This window comes from Tachypleus tridentatus, chromosome 4 (assembly GCF_004210375.1).
Source record: "Tachypleus tridentatus isolate NWPU-2018 chromosome 4, ASM421037v1, whole genome shotgun sequence".
Taxonomy (NCBI): Eukaryota; Metazoa; Arthropoda; class Merostomata; order Xiphosura; family Limulidae; genus Tachypleus; species Tachypleus tridentatus.
The window spans coordinates 49,269,145-49,295,819 of NC_134828.1; the positions used below are offsets into that span (position 1 = coordinate 49,269,145).

General features: G+C 31.4%; 1 protein-coding gene across 5 annotated transcripts in view; it reads left to right on the plus strand.

Annotated features, from left to right (window-relative positions):
* Positions 1-19,642, plus strand: part of LOC143249087 (pyroglutamyl-peptidase 1) — a 95,236-nt gene extending 75,594 nt beyond the window's left edge. For all 5 annotated transcript variants that reach the window (XM_076498327.1, XM_076498325.1, XM_076498326.1 and 2 more), the window contains 3 exons: positions 8,508-8,674; positions 16,282-16,514; positions 18,467-19,642. In XM_076498327.1, coding sequence (XP_076354442.1) covers positions 8,508-8,674; positions 16,282-16,514; positions 18,467-18,617 — 551 coding nt within the window. In that variant the 3' untranslated portion in view covers positions 18,618-19,642. The remainder of the gene's footprint in view (positions 1-8,507; positions 8,675-16,281; positions 16,515-18,466) is intronic.
* The last annotated feature ends 7,033 nt before the right edge of the window (positions 19,643-26,675 follow it).

The following is a 26,675-nucleotide window of genomic DNA, read 5'->3' on the forward strand; positions in this document are numbered from 1 at the left end:
CATGGATTACATGGGCAAATTGAAAGGGATAGTTACTCATCCCTGCTGTGGCTTGTATTCATCAGCATGGTCTACTTTTAAAAATAGGATTTCATGGTCACTTATTACACTGTCTCAAATGCTGTTTTTCCTCTCCACTCTCCACCATATTTTAACACCCACCTTTTTTTCCAGTAGAGTTTGAGAGCCCTTACCACTTTCCAGTTCCAAGCTGATAAGTGGTGGACTGTGGAGGCACTATCCTGAATGAATTAAGTAAATATAAACAATAAAAAGAAATGATTATTCAGTTGAGAGTAGGGTGTTGTTTTGCTGGTGTATATGATGCAATATCACTCCGATATGAAACATTAAAACAAATGAGAGTGAGATGTCAAAATTGCAGTTCATTCCTTTGGTTGAAAACCTTTATCTTACTTTCACAGGGATGTTAGTTTCCAGTAGTCAGATTTTGAATTTAGAGAAGAAACAATCAATATTTTGCTTTCATTGTAGATTATGACACTTCTTTCTTTTTTTTTATCCATTGATGTTACTGTACTTGGGGTGGTTCTGGTAAACTCTGCTTTGGATGGAGGTAGCTTGTGTTGTCATCTTTTCAATATGGAATGTCAGGTTCCTGGATTTATCTATCTGTTTATGATATTAATATGTGTCCCATTCTTAAGTCAGCAGGGTAAATTGCCTTCAGTTTCATAAACTTGAAATAAAGATGGTATGACCTTCTTTCCCTACCCTCCATCACAAGGTAGGGTTTTGGATTGTAGTTGATTTGCCACAGAAAACCAGTGCTTCCATCTTCATCCAAAACTTGAAGTGATAGTCAGATACAATGGCATAGAGGGAGTCATGTCATGAGAGTAAATTGCACTACAGTTAGTGAATAGTTGACACACTGGAATCAGCCAGTTGCAGGGAAGGAGAGATAGAAGGCTTGTGGTATGTGTAAACAAATGTTTTTTGCTTATAGAGGGCATTGGACAAAAATAGCTATTTATATAAATAGAGGTAAGTATTTATAGGAAATACATTTTCAGTGTAGGAAAATTATAACTTATGTAACAAACACTAGTGTTTTTTGTTTTTTTCTATTGAACTTGCATATCAAATTTTAATATGCTGTGCTAAAACTGCAGACTAAATAAAGTGGTTTGTAAATATGAATTATTTATACATGTGTAAAACATCATTTTTATTGTTTTTTGAAGAAAATAGCTATTTTTTTATAATATTTACATTTGTAGTGGAATGTATAAAGCCATGGAAGAATTAGAAAAATCATTTGAGAAAAAAAAAATAAATCAGTCTATTCATTGGTTGTGATTTCATTAAAAAATTAGTTTTTTTCTTAATATTTAGTGGAAGCTTTATCAAAAACAATTTAGTTAATTTGCTTTGCCTTTGTGTAACAGTTCTTAACCACTAGCAGTTCTAGAGCACATACAAGATTTTTTTAATTATATTAAAATAAATATTTAGGTACAAAACTTCTATAAAACAATTGAATGATTTGTGGAATTTGCTAAATGTTTAATTGTTGGATTTGTATGTTTATCGCATTCAAGTATTGTATTATTTTTACATAGGATGGCTAAAATAAAGATTTTAATTTTTAGAAAATAAAATATTGATACCTACAGTAGACAGAACATAGATAGCCCATTATATAGCTTTATGCTTTGCAACAAACATAGTGGCAATATTTTGATTAGTTTATTATTTTTGTTGCATAATTAACTGCCCAGCTCTATAAAGCACTTGTAAATAGATGTATAATAAACTCCACAACTAAAACTTCTGTTGCTATTTATAGCAACTACATCAAGAAAAGGCAACTTGGATACAAGTTATTATTCTATTATGAATGTACAAACAGTCATTAGTATTTTAGATATAGAGAAAAACTGCTTTATTATTGGAAGATTACTAATGTCCTCAACATAGTATTATTTCTATAAAATCTGGGTGATTACATTTGTGTTTTACTGATTTATTTCAGTAGATGAGAGTATTTTGGTATTTATGATTCTATACTGTAAATGGTAAAAGATAATTCATTTCATTAAGAGCACCACTACTGTGATAATCAAATTAAAGTAAATGTTTTTCATAGCCAGATATGTAACTGACAATTTGTTTGACCAAATTAAATATGTTATTACAAAAGTTGTCCTTTAAGTTTTATTTTTAATATAAAATTAGCTCTGTATGAAAACAAGGTATTTGAAAGCTAGGTTTTTCTTACCTTAATATTTATTCCTTTTCTTTCACTTATAATTTTTCTTCCTACTCATAGACCACTTATTGTCAGTGTGTCTTAATCATTAACTGCTTGAAACTCAGATTTAGGCACAGTTTGTTTCTGCACTTTCAAAGTAAATCATATCTACACCTTGAACCTTTTATTTTTCACTTATACTTCCTAAAACAAGCATCATTTTAAACTAATTTCTCCGCAATCTTTCTAACATAATGAATGGAACAAAACTGAATGTATCACTAAACAAGACCTTCACCAGTCTTGTGAATATACAAGGGCATAGTATTATTAATACTGTTAAAAAAAAACAAACTTTTTGTTATTAGATTTCAGTCTCCTTGTTAATTTTTTCGACAATAGTTAAGTGCTGTCAGATGCTTGTAATTGCTACCAACAATCACAAGTTTTAACTTGGCTGTTCCTGCAGCACTTTCATCACTTTTAATTACTGAAATGGTTCAGATGTTTAACAGTGCATTCACTCAGTCTGTTCAGATCCTTTTTATCAAATGTTTTCTGCAGTATTAACCTGTTATATCTCAGTAATCTCAGAAAATTTGAAAACTATGCAAACATATTTAACATGTATGTATATCCAAGACTACATCACAAATAAAAGAAAAAGGTCCAAAAACAGACCCTTAATGGGACTCGTTTAATGATATTCTTGTACATTCTGTTGAAACATTTGGTTAACCTTCAATTTCCATACGTTAATAAATTATGCATTTTTTTTATTAATTCAAGTTGGTTTATATTTTGTTTTCCTGTTTAATAAATTTAATTTGACATTAAAATTACCTTTAAAATATTAAAACTCTTCCTTGTTGGTTTTTCTGTTGTGTTCTCAGAAAATCATGCTATTATAGGTTTTGAATGTCCATGACAAAATGCATAGATTGGGCCAACTAACTCAGAACTCTTTTGTCTTCCACCTTCCACGACTTTTTGCACAGGTGTCGGATGAACATATAAAACTGTTTTCTCTTGCCATAATTTAGATTTTTATGGCAATCTTGCTGTTAACATTGATCACTGTGATATCTGAAGTCAGCATTTTCTGCTGCACATGTTTCTTTTAATATTGGAAATCCTACAACTTTTTGTGAGGTCTTACTTACACTGTCTGTCTGTAGTATGCAAGGAGCTTAGATTCTGTGACTGTATTACTAGCCTTTATTGATCATTATATTCCAACTGTTAATCTAAGAGGCTGTTGGATTTTTGTGAGTTTTAATATTCATGTAATTACACAGTTGTAGAATTTCTAACCCTTTCTCGTGAAGATGATAAAATAATCCAGTATTTTGCCCAATCCTATTTTGTCATCATTGTCTAAAATACAGAATTTGTTAATTACCCCAAATTTTGAAGACATTTCTTCTGGCTTGATATATTTTTAAATGGATTTAGTCTTTTTTTAAATTTTGTATTTTTGTTATTTCCTAGACAGTTGAGTTCCTGAATTTGTATACTCCTAGATAATACTTTACCTCATCAAGCAGAATAGCTATATTCCTTATACATCTGCCTAGGAGACTTGCATGTCACTAACCTTGAGCTAATTCCATTTAAGATTTATGTATTTAGCTGAAATGTGTGCATGATGACATCATATAAAAATTGCCCTTGTACTGGTTTTGAGTAAAAACTGAAGTTTTGTTCTAAGATTTTATTTCAGAAGCATTGGATATTATAATGAATTCTTAAGTGACAGTAACATGGAATTTGTTCTGCGAAAATGATGAAGTTACAAACACAAATTTCTGCAATGCTTATGGAGGCTCATTGACTTTTGAGGATAATGTAACTTTCCTTATACATACAAGGTCTTCTCCTCCAATTGAGAATGACCAGGAAGATGAATTTGACCAACTTTTTACCCCACCTGGGTTTTCTTTATGTTCTACTTCACTGGTCAAGGAAACTTTTCCACCTTTCAACCTTTTTCTGGATATGATTAATGGTATATACCTTTTTATTTTTTCAAATTTTACTCATGTTACTTCTGTCATTAAGAATTGATAAGGCAGGAAACACTTACGTCCATTGTTGCTGTTTAGTGGTTGTGTGCAGAATCCCCTCTACAGCTTCTCTGTTCACTGCTGAACTGTATGCCATTTCTCTTGCCCTGGATCATATTGAAACTAAGCAGTACTCCAACTGCACTATTTATACTGACTCGCTTAATTCTCTACTGGTCCTGGAATCGCTTCACGTTGGTTCACACCCTGTTTTCACTGATATTTAAAACTGACTGGCCCATTTCTCATTAACATCTACTTCTATCCAGTTTTTCTGGATACCAGGCCACGTTGGTATTTGCGGGAACAAGCATGCAGACACGGCAGCTAAATTTATCTGCTCTGGCACTATCACCACTATGCCTATTCCATACATGAACTATGGTCCTGTATTCGAGGCCTGGCTCTGTGCCAGCTAGCAGTCGACTTGGAGTGAGCAACGCGAAAACAAGCTTTTCCGAATAAAATCCTATATTGGACTTTGGCTGTCTTGCTTCCATAAGGATTGGAAGGAGGAAGTTGTAACCAATGCAACTACGCATTGGTCACAGTTTTTTAACTCATTGTTTTCTTTTATCTGAACCTTATGCACCAGTGTGTAGTCTATGTAACACTCAGATCACTATAAGCCACATTTTACTTTGTTGCCATCATTACAACTCTCAACAACTACACCATTTTAAACATGTTCTGTTCCAAGGTTTGTCCATAACATTAGTCAGTGTTATTGGTGATGGTGACACTGTTCACCTTAATAAAGTTTTTAATTTTTTAAAGGCCATTAATCTTTTTAATGTCATTTAAGTGTTTTAAATTTATACATTAGACGTTTTTGTAATGTGATTCCCTTTTTAGAATTAGTCCATCTAGTTTAATTTGAAATTAGAAAATGGCTGTAACGTCAAATAACTCGAAACCAGAACTGGAAAGGCAAACTTCAGGTGACTAACACTGCTGTTTGAGCTCCCCATTAGTCATCCTGGTGGGTTATTATTAAAATTTTGCTACAAGTCTTTTAAAACTTTTATTACTTCACTTTCTGAAATTAGCCATAACATCATATAACTCGACCAGGACTTGAAATGCTAACTCCAGGTGACTGATGGTGGTTTTTGAACTTGTCAGTCTTCCTGGCAAATCATGATAATTACAATTATGCTATGGAAAGTCCTTTACAACTTGTATTACTGTAGTTTTTTTCTTACTGCTGTGGACTAGATGTAAACATTGGTTTCAATGCTATTTATGTTTTTTTTCAAACTTTGTTTTGTTTTTCCTTAATTTACTTTAATTTTAACCTTTTATCGGATGTTTGGCACAGATAGCCTGGCTGCTTTTTGTTGTAAAACACCAAACCAACCAACCAAATACTATCTAAACAAGAACAACAAAGGAACAAAGTCAACTAAAATGAAACCAACTCAAAATTTTTGTGGATCATATTTATGCCAAAAAACTGCCTTGAATCACATTAAATAAAACATTTTAAAATTCCACTCTAGTTAATTCTTCTATGACACTATTCTACTAACTTCCTGCTTTCTTGTCTGTTTCATTATGGATATTCTATCTTTTTTGTATTTCACAGCTAAGTATACCTGGTTTGATTTTTCATTCTTAGAATTATGATTAATTTCAAACAAGTACTTGCCTCTGAAATACATTTCCACCCACCTTTCCACAGCCAAGAGGTGTGTGGTTTTCATCATGACTACTATTAATTTATCTGAGTGATGACAGGATAGCAATACTTTATTAAATTCTATTAATGCATGTTCAATAAATCACAGAAAGGTGGGATAATGGAGTATTAGCAAGTTGATGCAAGCTTTTCATTGTGTTGAACACAATCAGTATTTATAATCACATGATTGTTGACAGCATGAAAGCACACCTGACAAGAAAAAGTGTTTAGCATTTCAGAACTCAGTACCTTTTTAATTCTGAAAATGTAACAGTAATTTCTTATTTAAACTATTGACTATTATTCTTTTTGTATATTATTTAGTAGGTTACTAATCTGTCATCAGATTTGTTTAGCTCCAGTAGGGTTTAGTTTTATCTGCAGTTATGAAGTTTGTCATTCTAATTTATATATTGTTTTTGTTTCTTTTTTGTATTTTGAACATAATTAATTTGAATATCAGACTTTAAAAGTTGTTATTATCCATCATATAATTTCTTAACAACACAAGATGGATACTACAAGCTGCCTCCTGCATCCACGAGAGACAGCAAGAGAGATTTCTTGTAGTTCAGTAATGGTATTTGAAATTTTGCTGCTTCAGTCCATTTTACTCAGTTATGAGTTTGAATTAGTAACTGTTATCATATTGAAAACATTTGAACTTCTAGAGTTTATTATATTTTATTCTTCAATTACACATCATCAGAACATATGAACTCATGCTGGTTTTGCTTTTCCTATGAGTAACTGCGATCATTGCATGTTTAGCATGTTACAAGCAAAACATAAAATGTTGGTAAAAGTGCTCATGACTGTTTTTATGGAATGACATTTTATAAACTGTTAGACTGTATGTATCTCAGAATGATCTGTAAGATAGTTTGTTTATACACACACTTTGATACTTAATTAGTACTGACTTTGATAACAAATGAATATTTCTAGATATTTTAGCAGTAGAAATATTAACAAATAAATTTTTTTTTATTATAATATTCATTATAGTATAAACTCTAAAGTTTTCAAGTAACCTAAACTAAAATATTATATCCTTAGATATAAAGTAACATTAAGCATTGAGTGTTTTGAAAAAAAAAAAAAAATCCTTTTTGGAAATTGTTTTTCAAAAATTATCCAAACCTCTGTGGGATCTACAATATTACACACAAGTTTACATGTATACTTGGTAGACTAACAAAATCATTGCTCTCTGTTAACTATATACTTATCAAGTTTCTATAGTTTAATGTTTTTTTTATACATTCCAATTAATTTGGAATTTAGTTCCACAAAAACAATTAAACACTAAAGTAGAATAAATTAGTTTGTTTCAAACAAATCTTAGTTGGGGCTAAGTAAATTTGTGTACTAAATAGGTTACTAATATTTCTCTGTTTTCACCTTTGTACTTTATAAAAATTTGTATGTAGTTATTTTATTTTTAATGTTAAAGATATGCATTTTGACACTTATGTAAAAAATTACCATTTAAAGATGATATTAAGATTAAAATGGTCATTGAGTTCCTGATGAAATCAGAGTAAAAAAAAAAAAGAGCAAGAGATACTTCCTGACCCTTGTGGTTTTACCTGTAAGTAATAAAAACTGTACCAAAAGCACATAAATGTGTAATGTACATAATCTCACATGTAAGGGCACATTTAATTTTAGAGGAAAAAAATCTTATAACTTCATAAAGATTTAAAAACCTTTTAGTGTGTACCATTTGTATCAGATGTTCTGAAATGTACAAGAAGTAATCCAAAATGAACAAATTTAAAAGAAGTATGAAAAAAATCACATTTGCAGTTTACATAATTTTTATCACAAATATTAGGCTTATTGGTTTCTAATGTCTTTTCAGCTTTTGACATTTAATTTAATGTATTATACTCTGTATATAAATAGCATATCAGAGAGTATTTTTTCTTTTGTTATTCATTCAAGTTTCAGTATTGAACAAAAGTACTCTTTGGCAGTGACGTTTAGGATAGAGAACATAGAACATGCACCCCACTTTGAATCCAAAACTGATATATTCAGATGAATATAGGAAAGAAATATTTGCAGTTTACAAGCTTTTTATCACAAATTTCAGGCTTTTTTTTTTTCACAAGCCTTTGGCATAATCAATATTAACCTTAGTGTTAATGAAGTAAAACTAGTTGTAGTATGATTATGATAACTAAGGAACGTTAGAATAGTTTATGTAATTTTATTCTGTGTTAAATCTAAATGTAGAAACAAATAAACTGCAACCAGTCATTGCATCAGTACTATATTTATACTTTTTATAGCTTATTATAATATCGCACATACACAATGAGACATAATCAATGTGTCAGTTGTTACTCGGAGACATTCTACACTTCTGAATGGTTGAAATCTCATGAACACAAATTTCTGTTTCTGGTTAATATCAATGATTTTTTTTTAATCCACACAAAATAAATCGTTCTAGTCTCTCTGTGTGTTATTTTGCATCATTTTTAATGTTTACCATACAATGTATCTTTTCCCATATATTTATATTTAGGTTTTGGACCCTTCCGCTGTTATGATGTCAACCCAAGCTGGCATGCTGTCAAAGAACTTGGGAGGATTGGAATTGAGGGGGTAAATCTAATTGTAAGGGAGATTCCTGTTGCATACAGTGATGTTCAAGAAATAGTTCCTCAGCTTTGGCAGCAGTACCAGCCTAAGGTAATTTACTGTGATTTTTTATCTTTTTTTTCATTTGACTCCTTTGAAGTTATAATAATTTGAAATCTTGTGTCATTACTACAAAACTTGCACATATTAAAACTGAATTATAACTTCCTTTTATGAAATTTTTTGTAATTATCAAATTAGTTAATGCTATGTTTTAAATATAATTTCATTACGTGAAAAAATTTTGAATATATAAGTTTAATGTATATCGGGAAACTCAGTAAAGTTCAATGAGTGGTGGGTGAAAATGCAGCACACAGTCTTGCACTGCACAGGTGCACAAACAAATAGCTAGGGGATCTGGGAGGACAGGCATAGGAAATTCACTTGGGGGTGTGTGGAGCAGAACATCTGAAAATTGGAAATTTGTAGTGTATTCTAAACAAAAACTTGTAGGAATGTGAACACAAATTACAGAACTTAATGGTTAGTTTCTGACTCTGTGGGATAGTGAGTTTTTAGTATAATTTCTGTTGTCATTTCATGCCATCGTACCTCTATCCTTGTGTATATTTATCCCAATATGCAAAGGGTCAACATTTTGAATCAATAGAGAAGAACTGAATTTTACTTAAATACTATAATTATCAGTTTACTTCTTAGTGTGATATCACAAAATTTGGTAAGCTTTTAGTAAACATTGCAAATATGTCATAAGTATAAAATAAATTATGTCTCTGAATTTACTTTCGCTCTGACTAGTCTGAATGGAAAGTGATTTTCATATCAACAATAAGAATACTTGTTTCATGTAATGTTATTCAAATTTCATTTATTTAATGTATAAAACTTCCTGATTAATATAAACATATTTTAAATAAAACTTTACCTTTTATCTGCTATTTTCTTTACCCTAACACTGTACAAGGTTCAGTCCACTTGATTGACCTTTTAACCACTACAAAAAAAAAAATCTAAATTATCTTTGTTATCTTTCTAGAATGTCAGCAGATTTAACACAAAATTAGAATCATTTATCCTAAACATCCTTCAACTCCTAACAACTGTTTTTGTTTAATTTTATAGTGATGAATATTTAGCTAGTGTGGTGACCTTTGGGAGGTTAGAAGCAGTAATAATAGGGTTAGTGGTGACAGATTTAATTACAAAGAGGAGATTCCAGCAAAGGACAGATTTCAGTCTTTGGCTTGTGTAGATGAAGCTGAAAATGATCAGGAAAAGATAACATAAAGAACAAATAGGGGTGGGAATGAAAAACGTTGTTATAGAAAAATTTTAGTACATCTCATGGATAAGATAATCTGTGGAGAAAATAAGAAGATAAGAGATTATGCTATCCAGGGGCAGGAGTGGAGGATATAAGTGACAGAGCAAGTGATATAGTAAAGGGTACTATTAGATATAGTCTTTGTAGTGCACACAGAGATTAATGATGTAGGAAAAGGTAGAGTAGAGGAACTAACTGTTAAGCATAAGACATTAATAAAGGCAATCAAAGAGAAGGGCCATAATAACTTAATTCTGTTAGGGATACTGCTAAAATAATTGAAAATTCACAGTAAATAGGCTACTGGGACTGAATACTGAGCTTAGTTTAATATGTAAGAAAGATTTGATTAGACTCATGGCATTAGTTCAATGGAAAAAAAGGATGGTTTATGTGTAAATTAGATAAAACTGGTTTATTTGCAAATGCTATTAACTCAAGTGGAGGGCAACTTTAGACTAGAATTAGGAAATGAAGAGGATCAGAATAATGAAGTAAAGTCAAGATGTGATAAGGTGTATAGTGTAGGAACTATATACAAAAGTAGTTTGACCAAAAATAAGTAAAAGGGGCTAACTTTGGAACACTGATTAGATTGTAGGATATTTATATAATTGGAATAACTGAAATCTGGCCTAATATAGACATTTGATGAAAAGAATTTCTTTGAAATACAGCTTTATAAGTTCAATAGGAATAGGGTGGCTTTATATGTAAAATGTAAGTGACAGCCTATTCAAGTTGAGGATGTCAAAGCGAAGAGTAATAAGGTTGAATCTATTTGTGCTTATGTTAGTTGTTATAAGAGGAAAAGATGCTTGTAGTTGGAATTTATTACAGAACACCAGGTGAAATTAATAAATTGTACAGAGAATGAAGAGTTCAACTGCCAATGAGGTTTTAATTATGGAAGATTTTAATTGAAGGTATATAGATTAAAAAATACTAGAGTCAAACATGAGGTAGACAGGTTTTTTAGAAACTGTTCAGGATAGCTTTCTTCATCAATTAACCAAGAAGCTAACTGAAAACATTATTTTAGACTTATTGCTAAATACTAATGAATGGTTGAAAGGATAGGGATTGAGGAACATCTAGGTGCAAGTGATAATTGCTCAATTAGATTTAATGTTTTGCTGCATAGAAGATAAGAAATAGAGATTTTTGGGTACAGTTTAAAAAAAAAAAAGGTTTTGAAGATATATTAAAATTGTGGATTGTGAATTGAGAAACTGAAATAGTTGGAAGTACTGTTCATTTGTAGAAAAGTTTTGAAGTTTAATATTCAAGATCATTCCTTATAGAGAAAAAAGGTGGCTGCAAGTAGAAAATACAGGTTGGCTCACAAAGGATATAAAGGATAAAATTAAAGAAAAGCATTATTAATCTAAGAAGTTCAAATTCACTATAGTGACAAGAGATTGGAGGAATATGGAAGATTAAAAGAGTTGATCAAACAGGAAATTGGGAAATAAAAAAACTGAGTAAATGTTGGATGAAAATGTAGAAAAAACTACTAAGAATTTCTTTTGATACATAAGTATAAACAAAATGTTAAGATTGGAGAAGAGCCTCTGAGGGATGATACCAGAGGGTTGATATCTGATGATTTTTTAAGAGCAGTGTTATTAAATTTTTTTCACTTTTTATTAATGAAGATTTAAGCAATATTCCTTAATCTGAACAGTTACTAGATGGAAATAAAGTTAAACAAGATGATGATATTAATTCTAAGAGTATTTAAAAAAATTGGGAATTTTAAAGAATAGTAAATCACTTGAACCAGATATTTTTTCAAATGTTTTAAAAGGTTAAGATTTGAATATTAGGACCACTTCCTGTTATCCCTGAATAATGTACAGATGCCAGAAGAGGGAATAAAAATTATCCCTATAGTTAGAGACCTATGTCAGTGGTATGAAAAGGCTCTACAAGTCAGATGAAAGATATTTTGCAAAGTGATAGAAAAATTACAACTTTGTTAAATAACACAGTTTCACTAGGGGAACATCCTTTTCTACTACTGTTTTTTTTAAAGGTATTACTGTTTATGTAGATGGCAGTAAAGATGTAGATTTAGCATATCTAGATCTTTCAGAAAGCATTTGATAGGATGCCATATGAAAGGCTTGTTGAAAATTTATTTTTTGGAGAACAGGTTGGCTCACTGAATTGATAAATGGCTGGAGAGAAGAAAGCAGAGTTACGAATAGAGATCAGTCAAACTAGATTAATGCCATAAGTGGGGGTTACTTCAGGGCTCAGTCTTAGGACCTTTCTGTTTTTTTATTTATATCAATAATATAGGAATGGGCAATAGATTGCTCAAATATGCTGCTGACATTAAATATTTTGGTGTTGCTGCTCTGAGGAAGATGCTCTTCCTTATAAAATGTATTGTGGGTGAGTTGGGCATATGAATGACAAGTGGTGCTTGGTTTTTGTAAATGCACATGGGATATCACAATGTGAATAAAAAGTATAATTTTCATGGGATAACTGTAAAAGTGATATAGAAGAAAAATATTTGTGTTCTGATTGATGATTTTCTTTAGCCATCCAAACAGTGTGCTGTTGGTAGTGGTAGGGCAAATCAGGTATTAGTTTGTATTTACAGAAACATTATATACAAGTCTAAAGAGGTTATAATATCTTTGCATAGGTCATTGATTAGGCAACAATAGGAGTATCATGTTCAGTCTTGGGCTTCTTACCTTAGAAAGGACATTGAGTCGTTGGAAATGGTTCAGAAGGAGGGCTTCTAAGATGATGCATGGAATGAAAATCTTGCTATATGAAGAATGGTTAAGATATCTGAATTTGGGAGAGGAAAAAGAGGTAAAGGGAATCTAATTGAGGCATTTAATGTTAAGGGAATTGTTAGTGTTAATGCATTATTCCTTTTTTTTTTTTAATTTAATATGTGAGAATAGTAAAGCTAGGGGACACATTTTTGCAGAGAAGTCATCTACATCTAAAACAGCTTTGTTTTTCTAACTAGACGTTTGGTTTCTGTTATGAATTATCTTCATATGTAATAAATGCAGTTTTTTATGTATATTATGAATCATATCAAACTACTAAAACTGTCTTACAAAGCTATAAACACTGGCAAGCATATGGCTCAAGTTAAGGTAAAACAAAGTATTGAGTTACTTAACATGTTTGCATGCATACCTTCTTGAGAAATTTTTTTAAAATCTCTTATTTAATCTAATAAGTTTCTGATTTTACATTTGTTACTTTTTATAAGAATAAATAATCATAAAACATTTAGTAGTTACATGCAATCTTGTATGTTTTTGCAGTCAGTATTGATAAAAAATTAACCCTTGTTTTTGGTAGGATTGTTGTTAGTATTTAATTTCTATTTATTTAAAATATTTGGTTTAGAACAAAGAATAACGACAGATACAAAGAACATACTGTGCTATAACTATTTTATTTTTTATTTTTAACTTAGCTTTAAGTATGTTCATATAATTATCTTACCTCGTTGAGCTAATCTTGGTGAGAGTTAGAATAAATATTTAAGCAAACTATTAAAAACTTGTTGTATAGCCATCAGTAAAGTAAAATCTCTTCATTACATCAATTATGTTTAATGTAAGAGTAAAAATAAAAGAGAACTGTTGTATTTGAAAGATCGTATGTGATTGGAGGGTTTGGTATGTGGGTTTAACTTCTCATTTGTATTTATGAAATTAACATGATTGGAGGCTATAAAGTTAGATTCCAGTATGGTACTTGCCTTTATTTACAAAATTAGCTATTCTTGTTTAGTGCTGCCCCTTATTTGCAAATATTTCAATATGCATGCCACAAACTTTCTACTCTACCTTATTGGAATAGCAAAATTCCAATACTTCTCTAATGAAAATCATCATGCAGCACTTCCTTGCCAATAGGAGCATAACCTGCTCATGTGATGCATGAGACCCCCCTCTACACTCTCTACAAAACAATCACTTCCCATTTGTACCACTCGGGTTCAGACGTGCTTCATGTTCAACTTTGTTTCTTTATGAAGTGGTTGTTTTTCAAATCAATTTGCTTTTATTCAGCTTGTTTCTTCTATTAAGATTTTCTAGTTGCTTATTTTCTTCATACAAATTTGTTGAACCTTTTTATGCAAGGAATTCTGAAGTTAACATTACCACTTCGAGAGTTACACCAACAACCAGTGTTGTTTTTTTTTCTCATGCCTCAGATGTTGTGACCTGATATTGGATTTATTGCTTTTATATGCTGGGAGACCAAACATTACATGGTACAGCCTTTGTACCTGGACATTGCCCAGGATTTTCGATAATGGGATTATTCTGTGCAGGCTAACAAGGACTTCAAGTTGTCTTTCTTTCCACCTCTACATTCTGCTTTTCTTTCCAATTCATACCTCATTGAGTCTGTTAGACCTAATGCTATCTTTATGACTTTTTTGTATCAGGTTTGTGACATTTTATCCCTTTCCCTTATTTCTTATACACCTCATCCTTCATTATTTTGTGAACAATCTTCCCAAATCATTTTGATTTTACTCCGTCACCTGATATTCAAATTTGTACTGATCACTTTGCTTCTCAATTAACACTGTAGCACCATTGCTATTTTAAAAACTCTTCTGTCGTTATTGAGTTGTATTCAAAATTAAATTACATCACATTAGTATGAGTGTATTTCAATGAAATTACTATCATTAACTATATTATAAATTAAAGCTTCATATTATCTAAATTTTATTTCTCTATTTTAAAAAGAAATGCCTGAAATAGCAAATAAAACTGTAGTTTTTGTTGTCACATAATCCATTTGTGGTTACAAGTCTAAACTTTAAGATACTGTGAGAAAATATACTCTCCATACATAATTATTATATGGAAATATTGCAAGAATTTTTTTTCAATGGAGGTTTTACATTCCAAAATTTCTAAGCTTAAGGTCAGCCATGCTTACTTGCAAAGTCAAAGGTGTGTTGTCAAGTGACAGTTAGAAGTTGAACGGCATGCCTAACTAAACCAATAGAAACAGCAAATATCACTATTCAATTATAGCATGAAGCAACTTCTACCAGTCCACGGATCTGTAGTGTGAGATATGTAGTGCTTGGCAAGTGTTTCTGACTTTATATATAGTAGTTTGCATTTAGTTTTGGCCTTTATATTTGAATTAGTTATGCATTATTTGTTTTAAAATTCATATTTAAAAGTTTTAGTATTCTATACATTTAACGTGATGAACTTTAACTTGTGGAAATGTCCAAGCAAGATAGTGTTGTTTGCATGTACAAGCATTACTCAAAAGAATTTGTATACAAGCTTTGGTATATAATAACTACAGAAGACTACTCGAAGAAGTTGGCAGGAAAAGGTTGGCATACCTGCATCAAGAATAAAAGACAAAGAATTGGAAAAAGAAATCAAAAAGAAATTATAAGTGAAAAATAAAGATGTGAAAGTAGTATATGTACGAATAACCATATTAAATAATGAATGTTTTGTTATAAATAGTTGACAAAACCAAAACTAAATATTTTTCTAAAACTATATAATCTTAGGATTTTTCAAGTCAAATTTCAAACTATTTCAACATCTAGTTGCATTTGTGAAAAGAACTTTCATGAGCCATTCTAGGGATAAACAAGGGGATTAGCATGTTGTATCTCCCATGGACTTCATATTAGTTTGCTCTCTCCTAATAACATTGCCTCTTTGGGGAACAGCTCCCAAATTCTCTGTCTTACCCATGCACAATATTCTTGCATGCACCTTACTCTTACCAATCTCTTATGATATTTTTCTTCCATACACCTAGTTGAGGATCTCCACAGAAATCCTGAGAGTTTTTCTGGAGATACCTGTGTCCTTCTCTCTTCCACTATATCCTGCATATGATCTTTGGTTCTGACATTACATACATAATTTCCATGTGGTTAGGAACCTTATAAATTATTATGACTTATTGGCTCTATTCCATTTACCCTTGACATATAACCCCATTTCTGAGGCATTACATTTTTTACATGGTCCCAGAAAATCTAAATCTCTGGTTATATCAGTTCAACAACAATTCAACCTTATGAATATCATAGCCCAATTGTCAGAGCCTCATATGCTTCCAATTATCTTTTCCCCTTAGCATTTTTCTGATTTTGGCTGATTGTTTTTTTGTTTTGTTTTTACATGGATTTATAATTGTCTGATATTTTCATTTGAATACTTCATTGAGTTTATAGCCAATTTTTATCTGTTGGAAAATTTATAAGATTTGTGACTGAAAGCTTATTCCTAATGATTTTTTATCTAATTTGCTTTGTTACTTTTAATCCTTTTTGAAAAGTTTGTCAATTATTATTTGGTCACTGATCTTTCAGTTGATGATACATTGTGGAGTGTATAAAACACGTGATACTGTTCAACTTGAACGGAAGGGTCGTAATGGTTATTACACTGAACTTGATATAAAAGGCCATACTCCATTAAATAACTGCTGTAAGGAAGATGGTCCAGAAGTCTTAGAATCTTGTATTGATATGACTTCTGTGAAGAATGACCTGGTTATTAAGAATGGATATTTTGCAGTTGAAATTTCTGAAGATACTGGGAGGTATGTTTTACAGCTTTGAATATACAAAAATATTCATATTATGAAAGATCACTTTTTAGGATTTATTGATGTGGTAACTTATAAGAAGTTGTTTTTCATTTTTCTGTCAGATAACAATATAAAGAGATGATTGGTTTGTATACTAGGAATTGGTTAATAAACTTTCTCCCTCTTATGCAAACTAACCAGTAATTTAGAAATAAAATCTGGTAAAACTGATACAGTGATTAAAGCTTATTTTATCAAACTCAACAGTTGTGTCCAAGCAGTATTCCTAGGTATTGACAAAGTACCTAGCAGAAAAAAAATGCAATAGTATAAGAACAGTAAATGTCAAAGATTGTGTAGTATGTGATTCAAAATAAAATAAACATTCAAAACAGTTTTATTTTTTGATAATGTATTAATTAAAATGTTCAGAACATTTTATACTTGTAGATTTCTAATGACATACAAAGAGAAATTGTATGTGTGGTTGGTCAATGGAAGTAGATTAGTAATTATTAAGGAGACATTTTTTAGAATTTTTATTTCTTTAGCACCTGTTGTAGGGACAAATTGGGTAACATTTTGTACCAGTTATAGGAAATTCAAAAATTTATCATGGCATTTGATTGTAAATATGATACTAAATGATGATAATTGTATTTAAATATCAAAACAAATAAAAACGTTTATCATTTTGTAGTGAAGTACACAATAGAGCTAATGACACTTCTCTGGATAAAATGTTAATAGAAGTTTTGGTTGTACTTTAATTATAGTTTTCTTTAAGTTGTAACTGGATATAATTTCCTTTGTCTCTCTGCTTCCTTTTACAATTTATTTTTCTGTATTAAGTAATAACTGATAACTGGTCTACATTATTTGCTTAGTACTGAAATGCAGAAAGTAATTAAGTGACTTGCTTTATCAATAGAATTAAAATATTTACTTTCACATGATTTTAAACTTGGTAAATTTCTCATGAAAAAAAGCATTTATTAAGAAATGTGATATACATTTCTACATTTTTTGTCATCATCAATATCTTTAGTTAAGGCCAACACCTGTGTAGAGTTTTATCATTAATGTTCATAATGTTCTCATTGTAGTTTTTTTTTCCACCATTTACTGCATTATTAGTACTTTCCAATACATTTTTGTTGCTTTCATATAATACTGCAATTCAGCAGAAATTAATAATATATACATTCACAACCACCACAAAAGCAAGCTAGTTAAAGGTTTCATTTTGAACTAAAATTGCAGTTTTTTGAATCATTGAAGTCGGCAATTCTGATTCATTGATTTAGAGCAGCCAGTGGTCCACTGAAAATAGTCTAAATTATGTTTTTTGGGCAAAAATATTTATCTTAAAAGGAAATCATAAATGTATTTCCACAGTGGATCATTTTTTCTGAACAACATGAGTTTCCCAACTTGTATGTACAGGCTGTATTAAAACATTTTTGTTTATAAAGATGTTTTAAACCTGCTTTTTAAGCTAATGTTATACTCTTTTCTCTTTTACTTAATTTTTTCTTTCACTGGGTCTTTCTGCAACTTGTACATTTTTAGTGTGTATTTTCAATTTCTAAATTAATGCTTTATGGTTTTATCGTACACTAACTCATCCCAGACTTGACTACAGATCAATGATGTGTTACATGATGCTAACATTTATTTGGCAGTTAGTGCTGCTATAGTTCAGAGGTTTGTGCATTGGTCAAGTATTGTATTTTGTGAGATTCAGAGTGTTAGTGTATAGTGGTTGATGATCAGTTATCAAGATGTTAAAGCATTTCTACCATCAAATAAACTGCAATTAAATATTGTTTTGGGTGAAGCTTTTTCTCACAAAAATACTTAAATTAAGTTGTCCTATTGAAATCAAACAACTCATTTACTTCTACTTATTTATAAAATTTGCATTACCTTTAAATATCTCACTTTGATTTATTTTTTTCCAGGTATTTGTGTGACTTCATTTATTATACATCACTGAGCATAAACAGCAATGTTGCTTTCATCCACGTGCCCAGTGTGACTGAACATAATGATATCAAAAAGTTAGCAGAATTTTTACAGGTTGCTATTGTATCAATGTTGAACCAGCTTTAAATAAAATACTTTCCATCCATTTAAAACAAATGATTATTATTAACTTTTCTTTTATCAAGGTTTCAGACAGACATATAGTCAACATAACATGTGTGTACCTCTCTTGATAGTTTTAAATAATACTTCTGTGGTGTTTCAAAAAAGAAAGTGATTTTAGCAAATTATTATAATGATGCTGGAGAAACTTTACCTAAATTGGTAATCGAAGGATCAAATAAGAGATATGTAATTGTCTTGCATTTGATAGTGGTGCTATTAAACAATTGCATAAATATTAGAATTTTTTTATTATTTTCCTACTTTTAAAAACATAAGATGATTATTCTGACATTGTTGATCTTTTCATGTAAAAGTTTATTAACAGCTAAATTATGTGAAGCATTTACAGTTTAAACAAGTTTAAATGTTAATGTTAGAACTTATGGAAATGTCATGTTCATCTTTTTATGAATATGACAAACCTTAGTCAGTTATAGACTGTTCAGTTGACAGCAGAAATATTAGTGTATTTCTCAATAGATTTCAGTATAATTTTGTGAAACTCTTTTTAACTGGTTCTCATTATGTAAACTGGTTAATTTATATTTTGAATATGTTACTCTTTGCATCTGAAAAATAATTATTGAAAACTGAATGCAGTTATCAAAATACGAAAATACATTGGTGGACCTAACTGATTAACAGCATTTAAGGCTTATTATATGGCTATGGGTTTCTGACTATGTAAAATTGTCACTTAGTTCAGAGGAAGCTTGAGAGAGATCTTTATTAAAATTTTAGAACTTCATTACTCTTTGTTGTTTTAATATCAGACTCATAATTTGGATGAAAAAGTCACTAAGCAATAATCTGTCAGTTAGGCTTTAGAAAATAGTGAAAGTGTGTCCATTGATACATGTACATGTATTTCCTTTGTCGTAAACAAAGTGGGTAATAACTGATGAACTTTAATACAATTAACAGTATATTGTTAATGTTTGTTATTTTAAAAAAGAAAAAGCAAATTAAATTCTATTGTGACCACAGTTGCTAAGTTGTTATTTTTTAAGATAATTTTCCATACATTTCAGTGTTTTTTTTATTGAAGTTTCTAAATGAGTAAATTAATTGCTTTGGTGATTCGAAAGTTGTAAGCACTCAATTAACTGTATATAATCTTACATCTGAAACCTTATCTGAGCTTCCACTAGAAAAATAACTCTCTTAGTCACTGTGGCTGAACAAAGTAATTTGCTTTTAGCCACAGTGACAATTGTTTAGTCACAATTTTAGGTCACCAGAAACTGTGTGGTGCGTGACTTTTAATATGCATCAATTCCATCCAGTAAAAAATAGTTGTAATTATGTGAAAATCTACAAGACATTAAGTTTTGTATTATTTTTTTATCCCCCAGCAATCTTCCCTGCCAAAAAACAACAACAAAATAAACATGATAAAGAGGAACATAAAGAGATACATTTCTCAAAATAACACAGAAACAAAAAAAAAAGACTTAAAACTAGAATACGGTAACATGACTAGTAAGTAGATAAATTCAATAGCAGCTCTTTTGCTAAATCATTCTCAACAGAAGACGTGGTAGAAGTTGACACATGAGGTTCTGAAGCACATTTCTTCAATAGGGAATGGCACCCACGTCTGTCTTTGTGAGTGACCCAGTATCTGAATGCAATGTCGAAGTTAAAATGATCTAAAGGTTTGGACTCCATGGATAAGTTCAGTAACATTTCTGTCTTGGCCACAGACAAACTGCTCCTGGCATCTGTTTTGATGCTGTTGTACCTGCTTATTCCCCACTCACAGTCAACAGATGTAACTGGAATTATTAATCCAATTGCTGCAAGCTGAGACAGATTTGGAAAAGTTTGACTGGACTGGTGGATGTATTCCTTGTAGAAGCTCTTCATATTTCTGTTTCTGTGAGCATCCTGTTCCATTATGTCCCTTAGTAACAGCCATTCAGTCAGTGCCTCATCCTCATTGACGAAAGGAGAGAAATGTTGGATGAGTTTTTTCAGATCATCCTCATCAGATACTGCTCTGCTGTGACATGGGCTAAATATTGAAAAAAATGACATGATGTTAGTGTCTGGGAATGCTACTTGTAGTCTTGTGACAACCTCTTCAACGAATGATTCAGCAGCTGATCTATACTTTTGATGTTGTTTATCAACATCTTTGATGTCATGGCCTCTGTAAGAAGTGTAACCACTGGCACCAGGAGCTTGTGGGAGTTACTTCAGTGCAGTCTGTGTGTAAGGACCAAGGATGTGTACCAGCGACTGAATTGACAGAATTGACTCATCAATAATTGCTTTAGCCTGATCATAAGAAAAATCCAAGAATGCCAACAGCGTCAGCCAAAACATGTGTCATCATGACAAAGCTGTAACATGACATTTGCTGGACTAGACCATGTAGCAAGGCTCGGCCTGGAGTACCATGTTCCATTGCTACGACCTGCAGGCAGCTTATCACAGATGCAATACAGTTGACTGGTGCTTGGAAGGAATCATTAAAAGACAGCCAACGTGTGAAGAACACTTGCTTGATTTTGTTGCTTTTCTTTCCATGCAATGCTTTGCTCTCTTCCAGAATCCAACACAACTTGGGAGAATATTTCAGGCTTTTTGCAAACTGGTTCCAAACTGAAATATACTTTACAAGGTATGGCACCTGGTTTGCTGCCTTGGTAATCTGTGTACCAAACAATGACTTGTTATTACCCAGGGGCATTGCTTTTTAAATTTTGTAGCAACACCTGTTTTTATTCCCACCATGACATTTGCACCATCAGTTGCAAGTCCAACCAAGTCAACATCAAACAATCCTTGATCTGCCATGACTAAGCAAATTGTGCTTAGTCCCAGTGTTGGTCAGCTCACGCACAGCAAGGAATCAACTCGTAACCTCACCTAATGATGAAAGATACCTGATATAAATTATCAGTGTAGAGGTGTTTCCTGCATCAGTTGCTTCATCTACTTCAAGAGCAAAAAATTGGAAAGGCAATGCCCAAAATGTCTGCCTGCATTTCATCCTGAACTGCATAATTTAGGGCACTGTACATATCATCCAGAGACTGGCTGTGGGTGTATATGAAGCTCTCTGTTCCACTTTGTGAGTGAGTCTGTAGTTTCTTTAGAGAGGTCATTCCCTGTTAAAAAATATATAAGAACCTGTGTTTTGAAATAAGTCCACCAATTAAAGTAATCAACAAAGATATTTGGAAGAGTTGGCTAGCTACTTAATTTTTGATAGATATTTTCAAAATGTTTCACTTTTAGAAAATTGTCAAATTGCCTTTTGTTTTAAGAAAATACTGTAGAAAACAGAAAGTATCTTATTAATACTAGAATGAAGAATATTCGTACATTGAATACTTGTAGTGAAAGGAGGGAATGAAATTTCACAGTTGGGATGGCTTCCTTTGCTTGTACAAGTAATGTGGCCATTTGTGCCTGAATGTCACCTTTACACCCCACATACACATTCACAGCAGCATTTGACATGTCCTTCAAAACTTGTGATGCTACTGCACTGCGATGATCTTCTGATCGTGCATGCTTCACCAAGTTGTCTTTTTTAGGCTTAGTTGCAGTTTTCCCAGTGGTAGCTTAAATATTTGTCTTCTTGTTGTCCCTGCATAATTTGCAATGAAATGTATTTTATTGGGAAACATGTTCCAGCCAAGGAAACTGTGAAAACCAAGTTTCTTTAACAACTCTGTGAAAATCACAGGTATATTTGTTTTCACACCAACAGTCTGATCACTGCTGCAAGCTTCAGTTTCTTCAGAGCTGTCTTTTCTTTTGGAAGTGGATTTCCCACTTGATGTTGTTGCTTCAACCTTCTTTTGAAAAAACTTGATATATCTAACTGTTTAGATGTCTTTTTATCTGATCTAGGAGTTGTCATGATCTCAGTTCAAACACATGTCAAACGAAACTTGGGATTTCCACTTTGATACAGACCATATGTTGGTTTGACGAAAGTCAGGTTTTCTTTGATTATTGTTTGTGTGTCATGGGCAGAATCAAACATGTAACATAAGAAATGAAAATAAAAGAAATCAGTAGCACAGCTGAGTAATTTTTTTTTAATTTAAGTTTTTAGTTGTCATATCCCTGAAATCATAAAAATACATATATAAAGAAAATATAGATTACAGTCAGTGGTAGTTTTTAAAGACGTTTCTTGTTTCTTCAGCTTGCTAGGGGGTGCTTCTGGTCATTTGTCATCATTAATGGCATGGATGTCGGTAAAAACCACAAAAGCTATTAAGACCGAAACTTGAGCAGAATAAATAAAGGAAAACCATCCAATACCGAAAAATTATCTTTTGCCACTGTGGCAAAACCAACTAGATTTTTTAGCCACAGGCTGTTTCTTTTTGCCAATGGCGATGTGGCTAATGGCTAGCGGAAGCCTAGTTTATCTATAAGTATTTTTCCTATGAAATGATAGGAAGTAATCAGTGCTCATGTTTGTGAAATAGTTGAAACAGTACAATGTATTCATCAAAAAAGTTTTGTTGTGAAATATATGTAAAAAACTGTTTAATTCATTAATACAAAAAGCATATCATATCATGGGTTACCATGATGTGTTAGTTTTGAGTGGCAGCTACTTACAAATGTAATACTATTTGATACAGTTCAAGAATTTTGTGAAAAAATCACCCTTATATAGTTTGTACTTATCTTTTGAGGTTAGAAGTATATGTGAAAAGGAAAAGTAGAATTTTATTGGTGTAAATCAAAATATAATTCAAATTTGTAAGTTCATGATTGTATGTTATTAGTTGTATTAAGAATAAGTCATTCTTTTACATAATTTTAAGGAGTTGAGCAATCTTAAAACCAATGAATAGGAAAAATTTTAATTTTAACAAAACACAGGGATCATTATTTATTTGTAAAAATTTCTATAAGAACTATCCAAAACAAAAATAAATGCTTTAATAAAAAGCACATTAACAAGTAAATTCATAATAACTGAATGGATTTCAAACAATTGTCAATCTCTGCTTTGGTTGGCATTGTGATTCATATAGCTAAATGAAGCAGTCTAAATTTCATTTTAAAATTCATAATTTTTTAATACTCTTGTTTGTTTAATTTTTACGTTGTATCCATATAAAGTATATACTTTACCTTTAGAAACTGTTGCATGTCTATCGATTGTTATGTTGGGTGTAAAAGATGTTTAAATACATAAATTATGTTTAATATTTATATTGTACTTGTGTGTGTGTGTATACATATATTTACATAGAGGTTTACAAACTGTGTTTACAATGATTGTTGTTATCCTAACCTTTCAAATTCACTGGTTTTTCCAACCTTTTATAATTTATCTAGGATTTACTGTCACGTGTACCTGGATCCTTGCTGAATACATAATCAAGTCAGAGTAGATTTTTTTTTTAAATATTTACACATCCACTAACCAACTTGAATTACAATTTTTTGTTATCTACAAGTCTAAATAATTTAATATGAAAGAACTTGATATTATATGTATTGGATTATCTTATTTTTATGTGCATTTTATTTTTTACAAAACCTTAGAGGAACATTATATGTTAAATATGACAGATTTCTAACTGTTCGTGTATCTAACTCATTGAGAGGAGTGCATGAATGCATTAAAACATTGGAATATAAATATATACAGTTTAGTTAGTAACGCATTAAATTAGTATAGGAATTTTCAGTTAGGGCATAAGAATGGCATACAAAGAAATTACACGAGTTCCCAAATGGTGGAAGGTTTTTTATAATTACCACTTTAAGAGATATGTGTGTAAATGTTACACCTCATGATTTCAGCAAAACTTGTATAAATTTTTACAATTATGCACACTGTATGCACAAGCTTTGAAAAGTGTAGGTGGAATTTAGGCAACAGGCAGTTTTTTTCTTGGTGACTTCTAGTTATCCATGTATTGTTGTCTAGGTAAGTTGTATATCAGCACTTCAACCAGTTGCCTTTCACCTAGAGCACTGTCATTTGTTTTTCATATTTATGATGAACAAAGCAACACAGAAAATAATTAGGTTTCTGTTGCAGGTGACTACTGGCTAATTGTACCATTTATTCTACTGTAACTGTTCAAGGGTTAACAAACTTAGCTCTGCCTCTACTGAATAATGCAGAAGGATGTGAAATTGTTTTATACCTCAAGGCATTTAAAAATGAAATATGATTATCATGATACACTGTCTTGTTTTTAATACATGAATTTACATTTAAGTTCAGAAAGCATGTGTCTGAAATATGTTCAGATATTGATAGTGCTGCTTGGCCAACTGAAGCAGACTTGTAAGAAGACTGCCTGCTTATATATATATATATATAAATATATATATATTTAATTTTTTCTGATGATTGTATGTAGCTAGGGAAATGCTAATATTATCAGTGCTTTTATCTTCATCTGACTTATCAATCCAATTATCTTCTTATTCATCTGGTGTTCCAGAGGTTTATCTTCAATAACTGACTTCATCTGAACTAAACCTTTAAGAAAGACTGACATACTACTAACATGTTCCAGAGCCAGATGCAGTCTCATTGATCTGACATTCTTCCATCATACTCTTTCTTTGACATAAAACAGCTTCATCCATTTGTTGAAGTGCATATTCACAACCTTCTAATATAGACTTCACTTGTACAAAATATTCTTATAAACACTAATAATATTCACTCTGAGTGGTGAGTTTTACATTATACCCATGTAGAATATAAATGTAGACAACTAGTAGGCTGTTGCCCTTATCTTGTTATTAAATCATCAGGTGTAGTAGGTAAATACCCAGTCAGTCTGGCCTGGCCTTTCAGATTTTGCAGCTGTATACCTTACACTTTGCACAGCCTGTTTGATCAAACTAGGGATAATAAATTGAAGTACACACTGACAATCAGTAAACTCTTAATGTTTTTTCCCTCTTATTCATATGATCTTCAAGTATTTTGAAGAGACGTGTCTATTTTTCAACAAATTTAATAGTGACTTGTGTGTAAATAAGCTTTAGCTCATAAGGCAAAAAACAATTTAAATAGTCCTCATATCATCAACAGTCAGCCATTCTTCATGAGGAATCCCATGACTTTCAGGTCTACTCACTAAAGCAAAGAGCCTACAATTTTGTTGGAGTTTAATCTGAAAAAACACATTTGGTGCACTGTCTACATAAACGTTCTGCAAATTCCAGTGAGAATATAATAAGTAGAATTGGCTCTTCAGTGTTGCTGTATTGTTTTCCACTTTTTGCATGATGCAAAGCCTCAGACCTGAAGAACACTAGCTGTATAACTGGATTAACTAGTATTTACAAGTACTTTAACAGTGTATTTAACACTAACATTTCATGTTTCACCTTAATATACCTCAAGAAATGAGTCTTTTAGTGTTTCCACTCAAAGTTTCATGTGTTAGATGTAATCCCCATCTAATTTTGGTATTTTCCTTGCCTGTTGGTTTGGCTATATAATGGCATATACAGCACCATCATGTCCTTGGTAATTAATTATACAAATGGATAGGCTCTCACCAGGTAGAGTCAACCCACTTACTTTCTTCTGCTGCAGTGTAATTAAAGAAACATACTTTTTTGGGTGTTAATTTCATGAACCCTGTCAACAGTATGGATTTTCATCCATACAAATTGTTGTGGTAATGCTTGACAGATACTAGAATTGCAAGCTTTTCCAATTACTGTCATTCATAAATGACCTTTATTGATGGTCAACATGTGGTTATATAATTATATGTGGTGTAACATCTTGAACTTGTATCATTGCTTTGATGCAGTTATCACTGTTGCCCCTATCTAAGATTAATGGAAGCTTGTAAGAATAAGCCAATACCTGTGCATTTATTAAAGCACACTTAAGTTACAAAAATGTAGACTTTGTATTTTTGGTTCAGTCTTCACTGCTGTGATTTTGGCAGGATGTGTACCTCTCCCTTTTCTGCCTCAGTTATGCACAAAACCTTCACATATTTGCTTAAGTGTAAACTTTTTTGGTTTCAGTTTCAGATCTTT